The sequence below is a fragment of the Henckelia pumila genome, chromosome 4, assembly GCF_033568475.1.
Source record: "Henckelia pumila isolate YLH828 chromosome 4, ASM3356847v2, whole genome shotgun sequence".
Classification (NCBI taxonomy): Eukaryota; Viridiplantae; Streptophyta; class Magnoliopsida; order Lamiales; family Gesneriaceae; genus Henckelia; species Henckelia pumila.
The window spans coordinates 33,395,763-33,415,450 of record NC_133123.1 but is presented as its reverse complement, the minus strand read 5'-3'; the positions used below and the strand labels follow the sequence as shown (position 1 = coordinate 33,415,450).

The 19,688-nt window shown below is 33.2% G+C and overlaps 3 protein-coding genes across 4 annotated transcripts; all 3 read right to left on the bottom strand.

Annotated features, from left to right (window-relative positions):
• Positions 1-6,405: 6,405 nt before the first annotated feature.
• Positions 6,406-9,565, bottom strand: LOC140867286 (uncharacterized). Its single transcript, XM_073272359.1, has 3 exons — positions 8,814-9,565; positions 7,879-7,912; positions 6,406-6,529 (listed from the first exon to the last, which is right to left on the bottom strand). Exons 1-2 carry the CDS (start codon positions 9,479-9,481, stop codon positions 7,909-7,911), a joined length of 672 nt encoding a protein of 223 aa, XP_073128460.1. The 5' UTR covers positions 9,482-9,565; the 3' UTR covers positions 6,406-6,529; positions 7,879-7,908.
• Positions 9,566-10,082: 517 nt separating this feature from the next.
• On the bottom strand, positions 10,083-12,297 carry LOC140866588 (uncharacterized). 2 transcript variants are annotated; one of them, XR_012144933.1, is made up of 5 exons: positions 12,126-12,297; positions 11,914-11,974; positions 11,661-11,832; positions 10,756-10,968; positions 10,083-10,605 (listed from the first exon to the last, which is right to left on the bottom strand). XR_012144933.1 is itself a non-coding variant. In XM_073271615.1 (4 exons), the coding sequence occupies exons 1-4, from the start codon at positions 12,273-12,275 to the stop codon at positions 10,926-10,928; spliced, it is 426 nt and encodes a 141-aa protein (XP_073127716.1). In that variant the 5' UTR covers positions 12,276-12,297; the 3' UTR covers positions 10,087-10,925. The 2 variants fall into 2 exon arrangements, 1 of the variants encoding a protein (XP_073127716.1); XM_073271615.1 differs by having other exon boundaries at positions 10,087-10,968.
• A 3,763-nt stretch (positions 12,298-16,060) lies between these two features.
• Positions 16,061-18,646, bottom strand: LOC140867086 (uncharacterized). The gene is made up of 4 exons (XM_073272164.1): positions 17,117-18,646; positions 16,685-16,735; positions 16,535-16,582; positions 16,061-16,446 (listed from the first exon to the last, which is right to left on the bottom strand). Exons 1-4 carry the CDS (start codon positions 18,609-18,611, stop codon positions 16,265-16,267), a joined length of 1,776 nt encoding a protein of 591 aa, XP_073128265.1. The 5' UTR covers positions 18,612-18,646; the 3' UTR covers positions 16,061-16,264.
• Positions 18,647-19,688: the final 1,042 nt, after the last annotated feature.

Genomic DNA, 19,688 nt, shown 5'->3' with positions numbered 1-19,688 from the left:
AAGGCTTCTATCCAAAGTGGCGCCAAAACTCCCACGTATGGGAGAGTTTTTGGGGTTCAACACCTTTCAACCCCCACCCCTAATATATTTAAGTTAGCAAAATAAATTTTCAAAAATCATGTTCTAAAACTAGAGCTATCAAAACTGGAGGATGAAGATATATAAAAATATTTTAAAATTATAAAATCTAGATAACCAAGATAAAAAGGTCTAAACACCAAAAAAGAGATTGTGAAAATATATTAGATCCATTTATTATTTTGACATAAAAATAAAACATATCATAAAATTGACCGTAATACGTTTTAAAAGATTTTTTTTATCAAATATATCAACCGAGAAAAAAAAAACTCGATAATTAGTAAATAAATAAATTTTTAGTTGTTAATAAAAAAAATGAGCATGGAGAAAGAAAATCGATTGAAATAATTTACTAAATTTTTTTTATTTTAAAAATAAATATGGCGAGTTGGCCCGCCCAGCTCACTTCAACCCTGCAACTCAAACGGGTTGATCTCCAAGCTTTTCTAATGAGAAGCCTTTTCATTAATAATATACAACTTTAATATTGAAATTTTTTTCAAATCCATGATATACAACTTTGTTCTTATAAGTTATTATTATATAGTAAATATAACTTTTTTTGTGCAATTTTATTCAATAAAAGAATCTTAAAAAGCCACATGTGCATCTGATTGGAGTTAATTAAAAGCAATTCAATATAAAATTGATTTTTTAATTTAATCATATACTAATTAAGTCATTTTAAATAGTTCATGTACTAATTTGATAATTTATTAATATTAATAGTTACTTTAATTTACACTACAACGACTAGATGCTATCAGAGAATCAGGTCTACAATGATTTAAATTTTTTTTTATATATAAAAAAAATCAAGCCCACAACATTAATATTGTAGAGATGGATGCCATCAAAGTTTATTAATTCATAATCTTTCATAAGTTTGTTATTTACTCCATAAGTACTCGTGGATGTGTGACGCCACTGATGCGATCGAGATAAATATTGTTCAATTAATCATTCGAAAAAAAGGAAGCAGCTTGGTCTTAGGGACTTTTTGTCATTATTAATACGAGTTATATATCTTGATTTAGATTACAATTACGACACTATATCACGCAGGTTATAACAGATATTTTCAACCCACTTGTATAGACAACACTATAGTCTATATAATATATGTAATGTCTACTAAAAAATAATAAACCCTAATCTCACATGAATCTTCACATTTGAATATTTCTTGGAGTAGTGTCTGTGCCACCAATAGAAATTTCTATCCTTGGTGTACCCTGATCCCATCCATTGGATGGGGAATGAAGTCCCTAAGCTCTTTCGCAGGTTGATTTTATCCTAAAACTGTGAAAACATTTATGATTATTTTTATACCTCGAATACATCTCCAAGTATAATATAGTCGTCAGCGTATTAATCTTCTTTCCATTTGGGGTTTCATAAATTGTCAATGACAACAAATTAGTTTAAAGAACTAGTAGAAACTGGGTTTTTTTTTATTTTTAATTTTAAAAAAAATATATGTTGCACAAATAATGCAGGGCAGGGGGTTTTGCAATATTACTGCAAAACGCCCCTGCCAATAGCGGACGCTGCATTTAAAATGCAGCGTCCGCTATTAAAGCAAGTGTCCTGCAAAAAGCAGCGTCCACTTTTCCATCACGGGCGACCATTATTTATTGCTGTCCACTTTTCCATCAAGGGGCGACCATTAAATTGCTGTCCACCAATTCTGTATTGTAATTATATTAATAATATAATTATTAATCAATGTCTGCTTTTATGAAATTTTATGAAAATCGACAATCAAATGCTGGTCTACCAGTTCTGTCATGCATACATATATATTAATATTATATAATGGCAAATATATAAAAATTAAAAAACATCAAAAAGGGGATGCTGCCAAAGCGGAGGATGTGACAGGACGTGATTTATCATCCGCTTCTGCAGAAAGCGGACGCTGATTTATCATCCGCTACTGCAAAAAGCGGACGTTGATTTATCATTCGCTACCTACTAATACGGACGTGATTCGAGACACTAATTAAATTATCAAGCACGTAAAAATCATCACAATAATAATATACAAATAAAAAATCATCACAATAATAATATACAAATAAATTATCAAGCACGTAAAAATCATCACAATAATAATATACAAATAAATTATCAAGCACGTAAATATCATCACAATAATAATATACAAAATTATGAAGTACATATAAAATCACCACAATAATACACACAACCTCCCGATAAAAAAATCGTGATCTTTCCAGCAAGATTCCCAACTTTATCAGACAACTAATTCAGTAACATGATCCTGACAAGATTCCCACATAACTTTTGACCACATTGAATAATGTGTTTAAAGCTTTTAAAAATTTGAAATATAATCGTTCAACTTTCTATCTATATAATAACAAATATTTTGAAGAAAATCAATGTCTATCACTCTTTTTTGCTTGAAGAAATTCTTCACAATTTCTAAAAAAATATTCTTTCTTTTATTTTTTTTCTCATTCCTCCTTCTGTCTTTGTAATACTTTTCTTGAAACTTCATCTCCAGTATGGATAACATTGATGTTCTTTTATATTTTGGTGGTCACGTTATTGTTGAGAATGGGTCGGTTGAATATAGTATCCCGTATATTAGACCGATTCGAGTATTGAGATCAATTTCTTTGTTCGAGTTGGTTGAATATGTGCATAAAATGTTGGTCATTGATCCGATGAATTTTAATCTGAAGCTGTCTACGAAATACTCATTCCTGGATAAATCAATATGGCATGAAATTCCAGTCGACCTTGCTGATGCTGACGCTCTGGAGTTTGTAATGCAATGCCCCAATATAAATGTATTGCATTTGTATGTTGAAGCAAATCAAATTGATCGGGATGAAGAATCATATATTCCACATGCTACAGAAGGATTGAGCAATATGCAGTTGAATCGTGAGGGTGGTTCGTGGGATCAACATATCACTGGTCCTTTTGAACATGTTCCTCCATGCTGGACAAATACAGGTCTGAGTTGGGATCAAAACGTGGGTGCAACAAATTTGTATTCAAACAACCAGAATTTCGCTCAACACAATGATGTTCCTAGAAATGATTATGGAGATGTTCCTAGAAGTGCTAGTGATACTGAACCAGAGATGTCATATGGGGAGTCTGGAGAAGATGACAACGACGCTGATGATTTGAATGATGATGAACACGTGAACACACATGCAAATATCGATGAAGGGACGTCATCTCGTCCACCACCTCGTCAAACATTACAGAGGCAAGTCGTACCATTTATCTCCACTGATTCTGAGATGCCCTCGTTTTTCAATAAATACTTTGGAGAAGAGACTCCGGATTCCATCGGTGTCCCTGTCGGGGCACGAGCAAGTTATTACAATCCGGAAAGAGGAGAACTTGGTGTGAACATGTTATTTAAAGATAAGAATGATCTCATTGCTTCTGTGAAAGATTTTTCAGTCAGAGTTTCCAGGCGTGAGTATCGTGTAGTCGATAGCACACGCATTCTGTGGAAGGTACGGTGTAGAAATGATTCTTCTACCGCCCAATATCGTTGGGGTCTTCGAGCTTCGTTCAAAGAGAAAACGGGTTACTGGAAAATAACTAGATATGGCGGTCCTCACACGTGTATATCTACCAACGTGGGCATAGACCATCATAACCTGAATAGCGATATGGTCGCACAGATGTTGTTGGGTATTGTACGTTGTGATCCTTCGTACGAGATTAAATATATCATGGAGAGCGTGAAGGATAAATACGGATACCAAATCTCGTATACGAAGGCGTGGCGAAGTCTGAAACGCGCAGTGGAAATTGTTTATGGGACTTGGGAGAGTTCTGTGCAACTGCTTCCGAAATATATGCGTGCTCTGTGCAAATATAATCCCGGAACAGTTGTCGAATGGAAGCATCTTAGATCGAACAACGAATCAATAAAAACATTGAACTATGTTTTTTGGGCATTCAGGCCTTCTATAGATGGATTTCGCCACTGTTGGAAAATCATCAGCGTTGACGGCACACATTTGTATACAAAATATAAGCACAAAATATTGATCGCAGTCACTCTGGATGCAAACAATCAGGTGTTGCCGCTGGCATTTGCAATCGTGGATGGAGAAACGTCGGATTCCTGGAAATGGTTCTTGGAAAATGTTGGTCAGTATGTTGTTTGTGGTGAAAGTGGAGTATGCCTAATTTCTGATAGGCATAAGGGTATTGTTCGAGCAGCTGAGGATCTCCACTATTTTAAACCTCCACATGGTGTGCATCGTTTTTGTTTGAGACATGTATGCTCAAATTTTAATGCGAGATTTAAAGATGTGCATTTGAAAGATTTATGTTGGGAGGCGGGCAAACAACATCAAGTCTGTAAGTTCGACGCAATAATGGAGGCCATCAGGAATAAAAATATTTTAGCACACAAGTACTTGGCTGGAATCTCAAAGGAGAAATGGAGTATGACTCATGACGGAGGTTGGCGTCATGGGGTGATGACGACAAACATGTCTGAATGCTTGAATAGTGTGTTAAAGGGAGCTCGTAGACTCCCTATATCTGCGATAGTGCACTTGACTCTTTTAAGATGTGTACAGTACTTCATTGAACGTGTGGCAAAGGGTCAACGCATGGTTCAGGAAAATCAGCTGTGGTCGGACTATGCATGTCGCAAATATGAAGAATGTGCAAGAAAATCTAGCGAACATCGTGTTGTCAAATATGATATAAGGACTCACACTGCTTCAGTTGCGACCGGGGGCAGACCAAGTCGCGGTCAACATATACAAGTGGTGAGGTTATCAACTAGTGATTGTTCATGTGGTAAATGGACAATTTTTGGAATCCCATGTTCTCACGCTATTTGCACCGCGAAATACCATTCGTTAGATCCGAAAACCCTAGTTCAGTCATGGTACAACATATCGAACTACCTCGCGGCGTATGAAGGTAGATTTGAACCTCTTGCCGATGAACGATATTGGGATCCACCTACCTTTGAGCTACATCACAACTCGGTTAGACGTGAAAGAAGAAGAACTGGTAGGGATACAACAACTCGAGTGAGGAACGAGATGGATAGACCAATGGTCAGGGAGAGACAACGACGGGGACAGTAATTGGTAAACTGTTGTATCGTGTATGAAGACTGTTGTATCGTGTAATAAAGACTGTTGTATCGTATTTGAAATTAATTTTCATATATTTTTTTCCTGGAACATCATATATGAAGACTGTTGTATCGTGTAATATTAATATTATAATAATGTTTCTCGTTCGTTTTTCATAATAAATGTGTACCTTGTTTTATTTGTACATTTTTCATGTATGAGTTTAAATTAAATAATAGATGTATGCATTAAAATTTATTTCATTCATACGATCAAATGTGTCTCTTATAATTCGAACAGAGTGTGTCGGTGCATGAGTATAACTGAAAACATTATTCCACCTACAATAAAAAAATGATTAAATATCGAGTAAATTAATCAAAGTTCATACTGTGACAATAATTTCTTTACCGAGCACCGTAGGGAGAAAATGGCATAATATCATCAGCAGGATTCGGGGCCACAAAATGAGATAAGCCATGTCGATCAGGATTAACACATTTAATCCTACTCCATGCCCATACCTGTAATGAGTATAAAATATAATTAAATAAATATTAATTTAATCTCATTTAATAATTATAAATTATACCTGCAAAATATATAGAGGTCCGGCTATTTTAGCTTTTCCTATACGTGTTTCATTGCACAACTCACGATATAGGAACGCTAAAACTGCACTTCCCCAACTGTAAGATTTTATTTGATCAATGTTCCGGAGCAGTTGTAAATAAATCAATCTTGCCGATCCTCCTTGATAATCTGGTAGCATTATTCCTCCGATAATCATCAATGCTACACACCGACTATATTTCACAACATCAACATCGGAACTATTATCATCAATGTATGTGGAGGTGCAGTGTTCGTATAAAGAGGTCATCGACAAGTGACCTCCTTTGAAATGCGTCGCTAATGGCGTATATCCCAAATAACGAAAACATATGTCTTGCCAAACTCCCACTGTATGTGACGCATCAGTACCAAATATAACATCGCCATGAATTGGTAAACCTCAAATAACTGAAATATCCTGCAACGTGATAGTCGCCTCACCACATCTAAAATGAAATGTGTGTGTTTCACGTCGCCATCGTTCAACCAGAGCAGTGATCAAATGATGATCATAAACACGAAATCCACACTGCAAAACACCCAAAAATCCCATATGATGTAAAAATGCTTTAACACGGCTATGTAACCCATTCTCCGTATATAATTTCCATATCAAATTGTCCGATCGTTTGGCTCGAATAATTTCATCAATATTTTCCGAAGAAACTACTGATGATATATGTGATGGCTGCAAAAACAACACGCTCGAATCTTGTACTCTTGCCATTCTGAAAAAAAAAATATGACAATCATTAATCAATAAGTTAAATAATCATAACAATCAATTATACTTATAATAAATACACTATAAAATAATACATATCACGATCGAATTCATGCTATTTGGAAATAAAATAAAATATTAATTTACATTAATTATTTTATTTTTTTCAAATAAAAATAATAACAATAAAAATAAAATTAATAATAATAATAATAACAAAAGATTACTAAAAATTATGTCAATAATCTTTGTAAATACGTTAATAATAATAACAAATTTATCCTTAAACTAACTTTCTTTATATTTTAAATTTTTTATTTACTTAAAAAAATACTCAAAATGCAATATTTTTGTGTATTGATACAACTAAAATTAAATATTTTAAAAAACTATCATATTTTTTTATCATATCAAAATAAAATAAAGAATAACAAAAAAATATATGTTTAAGTAGTCTAAAAATGTGATATTATAAATCTTTTATATCACATTTTAATATGAACACAAAATATTAAATATTCGGATATCAAAAATTTTATATTTACCAAAAAATTAAATAATTTAAAGCTTAAAAAATACAAGTTATATTACAATTTAATATATAAAAATAATGTTGTATGAATATTATTTTTTATAATATTTAATAAAAATATGAAGTGATTATCAACGTTATATTTATAAGATAATTTTTTTATTTTAACACTATGAATTTTATGTAAATAAACAATAAATAAAAATATTAAATTATATTATATATATATTGTTATATATTTTAAAGAAATATTATTTTAAAAATATTTCAACTATAATTTTGATCGATGATATATTATTTTCAATTATCAATTTATTACCAATATATCATTATAACATATTATGATTAATTATATATATATATATATATATATATATATATATATTTATATATGTAAAAGTATAATGAAAAATAATTAGAAATTAAATAACATATTTCAACGTTAGAATTAGCTAAAAGTAACCTATCTTGTTTCAAATAATCATAAATAAATAAAATAATATATTAATTAAGATTGAAAAACCAATAATTAGTTAAGTTAAACATAATATTACTATCTATCTTGAATTTTTATTTACGTAGTAACTTAATTTATGAATTAATACTATTGACAAACTTACTAAAAACAAAAACAATCAAATAAAGAGTACAATTATAGAACACGAAGGATTCATCAAAATATTATATAATATAAAAATATAATATATTAACATAACCAACAAACTATAATCAACATTTAACTTTAAAAAACATGAATAATAATAGTATTATTTAAAATATTCACAAAACTTAATATTTGTTTTAATAATATTAATACGTACCTTTATGTTATTTCAGGTTTAATATCAAATTTACCTGCAAAAACAATATAAACAAAAATTCATATGAATAATAACATCATTTCTAAGAGAAATTATTTTGCATGCAAAATATAAAAAAAATTAAAACGATAACATTACAAACTTACCTAATTCAGAAAACAAGGCGGAGAAGATTTCAAAAGCTTCGTGCTTGCTCAAAAAATAAAAGAAAAAAGCTTCGGTGCTTCTTGGGTTCTTATTCTATTAAATAAAAAAAGAAGTAATTTAAGTAAAGAAAATGAAAAGAAAGCTTCGGCTGTTTTCTTGCAAAATAAAAGTATCAGATTTCGGTGCACATAATAATGAGAGGTGTGACATGATATTTATAACAAGCACAATAATTTTGCATCACGGGTCAAAACACCCGTGATGCAAAATAACAAAGGGGATGCTGCCAACGTCCACTTGCTTTAATAGCGGACGCTGCATTTTAAATGCAGCGTCCGCTATTGGCAGGGGCGTATTACAGTAATATTGCAAAATTCCCTACCCTACATTATTTGTGTAATATATATATTTTTTTAAATTAAAAATAAAAAAAAACCAGTAGAAACTAGTTGGTGGCCTTGTGGTATTTATTTATAATTGAGGAAAATAAATACGCAGGCCAAATGTGCTTCAAAAAATATGATTTCCCTTGAAGAAGCTGATTTTTTTTCCCTAAACTTTCACCAAAAACAAGAACAAACATGGAGCGACAGAAACGAAGTCGGAAAGTTTGACAAAAGACAACTAAAAGCTCTGCGCATCAGATTTCAGTTCCAGCATCTAAACATCAGACAGCAAATTTAATTTCAACAAATGAAATCAATTTAAATTTGTAGCCAAACACTGTATGAAAAATTCAAAGAATCACCAAAATGCAAAAGGCAAAAAAAAAAAAAAAAAAAAATCACCCCAAGAAACTCCTGCCAATTCCTCTGCCACTAGTCCTCCCTCTGGTTTCCCTATCAATTGCTTTTCCTGCCACACCAGACATCCCCTTCAATTCATCAATGCTCGCATAACTCTTCCTCGCCATCAATCCCCCGCTCCTCTTCTCCGCGGAACTCGTCGATTTGCTCCCTCCTCCCACGTTACCCAAAACCCTTCTGCTCTTCAAAAAACCCGCCGGCGGCGTGACGGACCGCTCGTTGATCGGCGGCAGCGGCGAGGCGGGCTTACGGTTCTCCTTCCTCAGCACCGACGAGAAATCCGGCACGGACTGGGTCAAGATGGATGATGATTCCTTCGGCCTCTTCGGAGGAGTTTTGAAATCCGAACTCCCCTGGAACTTCACCTGCTTCTTCGGTGGTGTCAAAATCGATCGCTTCTGCAGCTTTTCGCCTCGTTGCTGTTCTGCCAAGTTCTTCATTCTTTTCCTCTTCTCCCTGAGATCGGAGTATTCTTTGTATCTGGGACCTCTCTCGAGGATGAAACTATCGGTTGTGAGTTGCAGGAACGGCGGTGTTCCGTAGTCGGAGAACTGCGAGAGAATCAGGGATTTAGGATCGAGAGCAGCGCAAAGAGAATCAAGGGTCTGATTCTGTAGAACCAGAGAGCGAGAGCCATCGCTCTCCGCCATGATCGAAGAAAATTTGTGGATGATTTTGCTTTGATTTGTTGCGTTGTGTTCTCCGAGTTGGAAGAAATTGGTTTCTTTTTTAAAAGACGCGACTCTCCAACGGTCTAATAAAGAAGAAAACACGAGTGTGAATAAAATTTTATCCCAACGTTCATATCACAGTGGAGACCTACTTTAATAATTACATATGAATTACTTAATGAAATATTATATTATATATATTATAGTAATATATCTACGGTAGATTTTTTCTTTTGATTGCCACTAATAGGAAAATAAGCTTCGATTTCCTACTTATTTCCCTTTATTTATGATGTCTATGATGAATTAATACTTAAGTCCAAGAATTTATTTACGACAAACTTTCTGAAAATACATAAATTTTTTTAATTTTTTCTTTTAGAAAAATATCTAAGCAAATCTAATGAAAGTTCTCAAGTATTTAACAATAATCACAAAAAAAAAAAAAAATTATATAAAAAAATATAATACTGAAAATCTCAAAATTTTCGATTATAAGTAATTTTCTACAAAAGTACTTTGTAATTTGACAAAGTTCGGGGTGAAATCATCTGGATCGGTGCTCTCATATGTATAAGCAAATACGGTATATTGGATCCATACACTATATTGAAGCAGCAAGTTGGTTTTGAAGATTTAGCCACGCTTGTTTGGCAAAGTTCAATAACCACCACATGCCAAATTTCATTATTAGTAGTAGTTCGTACCACAGCACAAAATACAAAGAAACTTTCAGATTTGCACGGTAATTCAAGTTTAGATATTATGAGCTTCCTTGGGAAATATTCCAACTTAAACAGATATCAAACTTCATAATTGGCCCATACATCTTCAGTGTCATCATCAAGTTCGGGATCAGTAGACAGTGGTGTACCTGGGATTTGCATATATCTTTCTGTCTTCTGGTGGTCATGTATGTATCTGGTTTTGTCGTGGAAACAGAGGGCCAATCTTTGGAAGAAATTGAGCATGCTCTGATTCAGCAACTTGAAATGATTTCAAATATTGGGGATTCATATCAATGACCACCATTTAGTGCTGTTGGGGAACTTGATCTTGCCACCATTTCGCTTTTCTTCCTGTGCTTTTGTTAGGAGTTATGGCTGGCGAAGATATAACAGACCTATCAAACAGTTTCCAGACTACTGGAGTTCTAATAACATTTCTATCTTTTGTCTTGTACAATATTTCTCACAAAGTTTCTATATCAAAACCAAGAGTCCAAGCTCTACAAAAGTAAATGTAAGACGTGCCTTGGACAACCATTTGCAGTTGGTACATAATTTCACCCACAAGTATCCTTCATAGTTCATTGCTCCCGCATATTAGCTGAAAACAAGACAATGTATCTTGTTTTCAACAATGGCAGGCCCCCTTATCCCAAGAGCCCCACAGGCATCACCAATTTAGTTCCGGTCACTTTTCACATATTAGACTTCTGTTCCCATCTTTCCTTTGTGTCAAGCCTGGAAAACATTGAAAGGGAGTCGAGAATCAAAAATAGAAAACAGGATCGAAGTACACAAAATTGAAATTGATGATCTACCAGCCTATCTATCTACTCATGCTTGTTTTTCACTTATTTCAATTGCCTATTTTTATTAAATATTGTAGCTGTGATTTTGTGAGAGACTAGTAGTTGCCAAAAATATCGCTATAATATAACAAAAAAATACACACTTTTCTCCTCCTGTTTCTCATACACTTTTCTCCTCCTGTTTCTCATTTATAACAACTCAAAAATTCCAAACAATCAAAGATAAGATTGTGCTAAAACCTGGAAAGAAAACGAAGAATTATATTGTTCTCAATATATGTATGATAATACATCTGACATACCCATCATAATTATGAGACAATTTCATATTTATGGTCATAAAAAGCAAACACAACACAATTTTTTTTTTTTTTTTTTTTTATCGAAGTAAGATTTGAACCATAAATTTAAGACGACGCAAATGTTATAAATTATCGATATTAGTTTTAGCCCTTTTCAAGGATGGTCCGGTAGTTTGCCCGAGAAAATTCCTGGCTTAGTTAGAGATCATGATGTACTCTACAGTTCTTGTATTCAGAAATCTATGTATAAGAAAAATTGAATTTTGGTTTCTTAGCTAGTCAAGAGCTGGTAACAAGGTAAACTGAAGTTCCGACTTACCCCCAATGCAGCTTTCTCCGCTTATTTGCCACCAAGTTTCCGGCTATAACGTTTTCTTCAACGGATGGAGTATCTCTCAAGATTGGAGGGGTGGAGGATTCTCCAACAGAATTACTCGGTTCATCTCCACCGCTGCATTCTTTAGCTTCGCGTCTCTTCCTATAAGATTTGCCTAACCACCAATATTTGCAGCAATTATTGATTAATTTCAATCACAAAGAGACGAAATCCCAGCTGCAGACACTTTCCTCACCTTTGCCCCTCTTATTTTCTATAGGTTTCGCTTTGATTTGTAATCGCCTCTTGTGCAATTCCTAGCGAAGGTTGATAAACAGAAAATTATGCTCCAGGATCAAGAATTCAAGTGACAGCATATTCTAGGGTTTCAAAAAACACGTGCAGAAAACAGAACGAGAAACTGAAGATGGAGAAATCAAAGGGAACTCGTATAATTTTAAGAAATACCTGGAATTTGGAGACCTGTGTCGCGGTGATCCCACTTTTGGGCTTGAAATGTGACCGTAAAGATGCCGCCGCCGCCAAGGCCAGTTCTCTTCTTTCGTCTGCGTTTTCCGCTGTTTCTCGTTCCATAGCCATGTTTGGCGATACCGACATTTGAGTCTGGAGACTGGAGAGGATTGGGCTCTGGGGCTTGTAATTTACAAATATACTATATAGTATACACTGGTAAAACAAAATAATATTTAAGGATATAAACAAAAAAAATCATTTTCACAACTTGCAAATATATTAAATTTTTTATTAACAAAATTAGTATAAAAACATACATAAATTAATAAATTTATATCTTATCTATAATTACGATGTCCTAAATCCTAATTAATTAATTTTCTATATTTATCTTAATTTTGAATTTTAAATGATCATAGCGTCATAATATAAAATTTATTATTAACATTTTAATTTTAATATAATCTTTAAATTTTTTTTATAGAAACATTATTTATATTTTTAATAGAAATGCAAAAAAAAGTATGTATGGAGTACATGTCCATTCAAATATTTTAAGTTGAATCAAATATAATTTTTGACATTTTATTATTGTATCTTAGAATTTAATTATTGTATTTAATAGAATTTCATGGATTCTTTAAAGGATCTTAGTAGAGTTTTTAAAAGTTGATTTTTAATAGAGTTGAGTAGGGGTGGACATCGGTTGTTTTGGTTCGGTTTTACTCTACTACGGTTCGGTTTTTTCGGTTTCGGTTTTCAAAATCTCTGGTCCGAAACCAAACCATTTTATTACGGTTCGGTCCGGTTTTTTTTTTTGTGATACGGTCTAGTTTTTTTGGTCGATTTTATACGTTTTAAGTTATTTTGCACGGCTGCAAATATTAGTTTAGAGACAAAGAAAAATATGCATTATTTAAAATAATTATAGATTTAAAACTAAAATTAAAACTAAAATATAAAAAGGTTAATACTAAAAAAAATTTAAGAACTAAATTGATATCTCACTTGATGCATGTAATACATAATAAAGAACTAATAACAATAAAACATAAATTATTTCATTAGAAGTAACAATATTAACTTCAATTTAAATATTTCATAAAAACCATATTTAATTAAAATAGGCTCACATTTTGTAAGAAAAAAAGCATATAAGTGATAATAAAGGCTCATTTGTAAGGCCCAATGGCCAATATCCATAAAAATCTTATTTTAATTAAAATTCGGCCGGTTCGGTTTTTTTTTTTCCCGGTTTTTTTGGGGTATAAAACCGAAAACCGAAAAACCGATTTTCATAAAATTTAAAACTGTAACCGACCGAAAAACCTAAAAAACCGAACCAAATAAACCAAAATTTTCGGTTCGACCGGTTTTTTCGGTTTTACATCCAAGATGCAACCTTATGCTACCATGATTTATCTTATCCTTCTCTCTATCTAAACATGTATCCTATTACAAATTACTGTTTGATCACAATCCTTCCCTTCTCTCTATCTAAACATGTATCCTATTACAAATTACTGTTTGATCACAATCCTTCCAACCTGATTGTGCTGATAATCCCGTGTAACCTCTATTTTAAAATTAATCTTAATTAAAAATTTATAATATAGCCTCGTATTATTTGAAAATCCTAAATTGCCCTAATTCTACACTTTTCTTCATCTCAATTTATTATTACAAACTTATTAGAACTAATTTAGGGAAAAATACAATTTTGGTATTTCAGTTTTAGCCCTATATAATTCGATTTTTGATAATTTTAATCATTTTCTTCGAAAATACTTACGTGACAATATACACGTCAGCTCAACATCAGCAATGCATTGTGCCACATCAGCGTCACATCAAAGCCGATCCTGGGGTAGGGCTACCGGGGCTCTTGCCCAGTGCCCAAAAATTTTGAAAAAAAAATTAGGGCCCAAAATTCTAAGAATATATATATATACACTTATATATCAAATAAAATAATTCTAAAAATAAGTCAATTATACTCAAAATGTATATATTCACAATCTTTTTTGTCGATCAAAATCTCATTCTATACTTATAAAAAAAAATCACTTCGTAAACTGGTGAAGAGAAAAACCTTTGCTACACTTTGGTTAATAAATTCACAATCTCACGAGAAAACCCTTTCTTCTTATTGGCAGGCTCAGGTTTGTTAATTTTTTATTGTTGTTATTTAGTGCTTTGTGGAGTAATCATTTTTTCAAATCTATTTTGTTCTTTAATTAATTTTTACATAAATTTGAATGATTCATTTTTTATGGTTTGATTAATTTTTGTGTATTTTATGAACTTTTAGGAAATGTGTTACGTCTTATTGATCGAAAGAAAAACTTAGGGCATAATTTATAGTTTCGCTCAGGTCCTCTAGACAACAAGGACTGGCTCTGTGTTACATAAAAAAAAATGACTAAAATTGCCAAAAAACAAAGATAGCGGACTAAAAATGAAATATGAAAATATAGATGATCGAAATCGCAAAGTGACAAACATACAAAACAAAAAACAATTTTTCCAATAATTTATTCCATGCAATTTATTTTTGAGTTTTTCATGCAAGTTTTTTAACAATCACGAAAATGGTAAATTTAGTATGATAATTAAATTAGTTCTAAATATTTTTTATGAGATGATTTTTACAAATTGATTTTATTTCGATAAGTATTTATTTATGTTAGTGGTAGTACATAAATAAAAAATGACGTTTAGTATGAATCAATGTAATATTTGATTAATTCAATATTAAACATAGTAACTATATGGAATCAATAATCAATGTATGATTTTGGATTTGTATAAAACCATCCATCTTATCAAATTGATTACATGATTTAACTATATTATAATATCATTTATATATATATACTAGTACTCCCGTGTGTTTTAAGAAAAAGCAAAAAAGAAAAAAATGTAAAATTAAAAACTACAAAAATATAGTGTTTTCATAAATAAATAGTTACTAAAACGCAACAAATACATTAATTTTAGAGGTTTGTGGTATTTTCGTAATTAAAAAGACACCAAAACTCACAAAGTTAATTTCATTTTGGTAAATAATAAAAAATCTAATGGCTAAGAAAAGATAAGGTCATATAAAATGACTAATTTGTCTTATATATATAACTTTTCTTTTCAAAATTTTCATTCTTTGCCCCCGTTTGGATTTGGTAGATTTTTTTTTAAAAAAAGTGTTTTTTAAGCTATAATTTTTGGCTTTTGAAAAACTCTATTTTTGACTTAAAAAAAATATTTTGCCATCCAAACACCTTATTAACTAAAAAAACACTTTTTTTTAATTAAAAAAAATGCTTTTTCTAGTCCAGCTTCTCAAACCAAACGGTGCCTTTATCTGTTTGTATAATATATGCATCACGTGTGTCACGATCCGCTAGTATATATAAACTTTCTGATTTTAATTATTAACTTGTAAAGTTGAAATTTAATATAATTTTTTGTGTTCACGTAGAAAGGGTTCAAATGAATGCTAAATATTGTTTTTTGAAAAAACTTTTTTGACGGGTATTTTTAATTTTTTGAGTATTTTTGGAACTTAAGGATATTTTGAAAATTATTTCATTAAGGTAATCTCTCTTGTTTCAGGCAAGGGCTATGATACTCTGCTGCTTCTTGCACAATTGCACAAGTTCGAAATCAACGATTTGTGCCAGAATATTGATTGTTCCAATTCCACATGAACATGTCTAAAGCTTTTCAGCTTGGTATGAATATTTTCACAATCGTGCATATCCCGGCAATCATGGGCTTATTTACGCTTCCTAGCTAAAATAATAGTACTTAAAGGCTAATATTTGATTGGAACCATATATGCTGAAAATGTTTGTACGTACCTAAAAAGGTTAAGAGAAGAAAAGAATACAAAATCATATTTTTCATTTCACAAGATGATGTCTGTCTAATTTATCATATTATACATTTTTTTCCCCCAATCTAATTGATTCTTCCACGTGAAGTACTTGCGTAGAAACATAAAATTCATAGACAATTCGACAACAATTACACTAGAAGTCCTGTTCTGGTGATATATGCTTGCAACTTCATTGATGAAGTCTTCTCCGATCCGGTGCTACTTGTCTCTCTCAATATCTTGACAGCAACAAGTTTTACCATGTCCCCCAACTTGGTTTATTCTTCTTAAGTCCAGTTTTGGAAGGCAGTTTTTTGAAGAAAATCTTGATAGGTAATATTATATTTATAGATATTCCAGTCAGTGAACATCCAGCTTTGCAGATCAGGATATATGATAGAGTAATTACAGCTAAAGAACCCCCTGCAACTGGTATCCCTGTGTATAGAGGTAAACTATAACTTGAGCAAACCGAAAAGAAGATCAATCAAAGAGATCCACTTATATGTATATCTAGACGACTTACCTATATATATAGCTGACTTCGCACCAGAAGAAAGCCCATTTCTTGATCCTGAGAGAAGCCGTGAAAATAACAAACATGATAATTCCTTTCCCAGTGAAGAACTTGAAAATGATTGCATAAGTAGGAACCAATTGGAGTTTTTGTACTGACCATTTACAGCAGGATCAAGATCAGGATCAGGACCGTCAGCGGGAACAAAACCTTTTCAAAAACCAAGCCATGCTATATATGTAAGTTAATTGGCATGAAACTGTAGAATTAGAGAATTTCACGTAGAAATTAAAGTGAAAAAGAAAAAGTTTCCGGCTCTGTTTCCAGTGTTAGAATGGATATACAGGAGTAGACCACCAGACTGGTATTTTGGATGGAGTATGTACTGTGTACAACTTGTATAATAGTAGTAGACATTAGTTCCATGATTATGCAAGGGAAAATTATAATGCAGCAAATTGTTTAAAACACCGAAAATTGAAAGCATTATGTTGTGTGAGAGTAAATATGCTGTGTGAGAAACTGAGAATAGAAGCATATTGTCTTCATTTCAACCTTTATTCCTCACCTATTAGATAATTTATGCAATACCTCTAGGAAAATGGGGGATGGGAGATTTGCCATCACTGCTTTGAGTAGAGCTGGGAGTAGGAGGGATCTGATAGCCGCTTTGCCCTGGCTGACTATTCGAGGGGATAGGATATGGGCCATCTCCACTTTGAGACGAGGTGGGAGGGATCTGATAGCCGCTTTGCCCTGGCTGAATACTCGGGGGAATGGGAGATGGGCCATCTCCACTTTGAGACGAGGTGGGAGGGATCTGATCGCCGCTTTGCCCTGGCTGACTACTCGGGGGAATGGGAGATGGGCCATCTCCACTTTGAGACGAGGTGGGAGGGATCTGATTGCCGCTTTGCCCTGGCTGACTACTTGAGGGAATGGGAGTTTGGACATCCCCACTTTGAGATGAGCTGGGAGTGAGGTCAGTTTGCCTCGGATGACTATTTGCTTTAGAAGGCGGCTCGCTTTGCCAATGTTGATCACTACTTGGGCTGGCAGAGGGCACCACACCACTCTCCACTAGCCATCTTTGGTTCTCTGTGTATGGTGGGCTAGGAAAGGGCTCACCAAGATATTTCTTGAGCATAAGATGTGGGCTGGTAGAGGGCACACCCATCTCCACTGGCCATCTTTTGCCCTGATTGTGTCGTGGACTGGAACCTCCCCTCTTCATGATGAGCCTTCTTCGGCTCATCTTGTAGCTTTGACCCGCGAAGGGGAGACCACTCATTTCCTTGAGCCATCTTTGATCCTGTCTGTTGCTTGGACTAGGAAAGGGAGCACCCCACCTCTTCACTAGCCATCTTCGTTTCTGCATGTAGCATTTAATAAATGCTGCATGTGGATCATTACCACACTCCTGATAGGTTTGCGTGCATTTCTTGCGGTTAGTATTGTTAGATAACCACTTGACCGTAAAGCTTTTAGCAACAACATAATGCAAAACAATTTTGGTGGAAGAAGAGGTACTCGCCAAGACTTGTGTCTTGTTTCTGTCAATCGGAATAGGAAAACTGCTGTTGCATGTGATATTAGTTCCCTGCATGTACATCTGATCCCCTGTCATGACCAAATTTTCTGTTTCTGTACTGTTACTTAAATGGGATGGAAATCTGAAAAGTTTCGAATTTAAGGTTGTCTTGTGGAGAAGTACTTGGGGGATTTTGTTCCCTGAGACTTGTCTGGCAACTTTGAAAGCCTGCCTTGCATAGTTGATTTCCAAGATACGATAAGTTCTCGAACCAATTCCGATCAGAGCCATCTCTCCCTCACAGTTGAACAACTCAAATCCAGGATAACCGCAATTGACAGAACGATTCCCTCCCCAGAAGGGATAACTTATGTTCTTGATGCCACCACAATGAAATGGTTGGCAACAATTTTCATATCGGCGACAACAAGAACATGGGATTTTCAGCACAATCAGGATTATTGGAAGGATTGTGATCAAACAGTAGTTTGTAATAGGATACATGTTTAGATAGAGAGAAGGGATAAGATAACTCATGTTAGCATGAGGTTGCATCTTGGATGTAAATATAATGGTTGTCCCGAAGCATGTAGTTTTCATGTAGCCATAGAGACTATGAAATTAGTGATGGAGAAATAGCATATAAAAATCTTACAACTAATGAAAATGATTCACTTGTAAAATTGACAAGGAGCTGCACTCACTGCTTTGGTAACCAAAAAAATTGGGCAATAAAGTCTTCCACTCTCAACTCTTTGCTGAGCCAAAAAATTGGCAATAAATTGTTTTTGACCTAGAGTGGCCCTAGATCTCATACCTACTATGGGCAAAAAAATCTGCCGGCCAAAGTGCCCACCTTTGCCCTCAGTCATTGTGCATATCTTATGCATGTGTGTATCCATTATTTTGTGTAAGCATTTTTGTAATGTATGTAGAAATGGCTTGAAAAAGAATTCGAAAAATATCATTGATGTTGATTTCGATAGAATTCAATTTTATTACGAATAGATATTTATTCTTAACCATTAAAATTACAAACAACCAACTAGTATTAGCCGTAGGATGTGTTAGTGTGGGCATTTGGCTAGTATTACTTTCAACTTCTCCAACTCCTCCACCTTTTCCTTTTAGTAGCAAATATTTGCAACCGTTCGTTTAGAATAAATTAGTTAATTCAATAAATGAAAATGACAATCACTTATTTAATTTTATGGAAAAATTGCAATTTTTTGTCTTGTGAATCGCCATGTTTTGAGTTTTAGTCATGTGATTTGTCAATATTTGATTTTATCCAATAATTTGAAACCTTTTTGTTTTTGTTTTTGTTTTGATACTTTGTTTAGTTAAAAGCAACTAAACTCATCGAATACCGTTTATTTGAAACTAATACTCTCTTATTAATATTTTTTTTCCCATCCATCTTGCAACAATAATATTCGTTTACTATACATGATAGGCTTAAAACTTTTTATTGAGTGAAACTATTTAATCGAATTATTTCTATTTTATTCCATGAAACCTCTTTGCGAATGTATTATTTTTCCTCCAACCTTCATTTGTCTTTTTTTTTTTTGGGCCATGTGGTGAGAAACTATTTCATCAAAACATTGTCACACCGAAAGACAGGAAAAA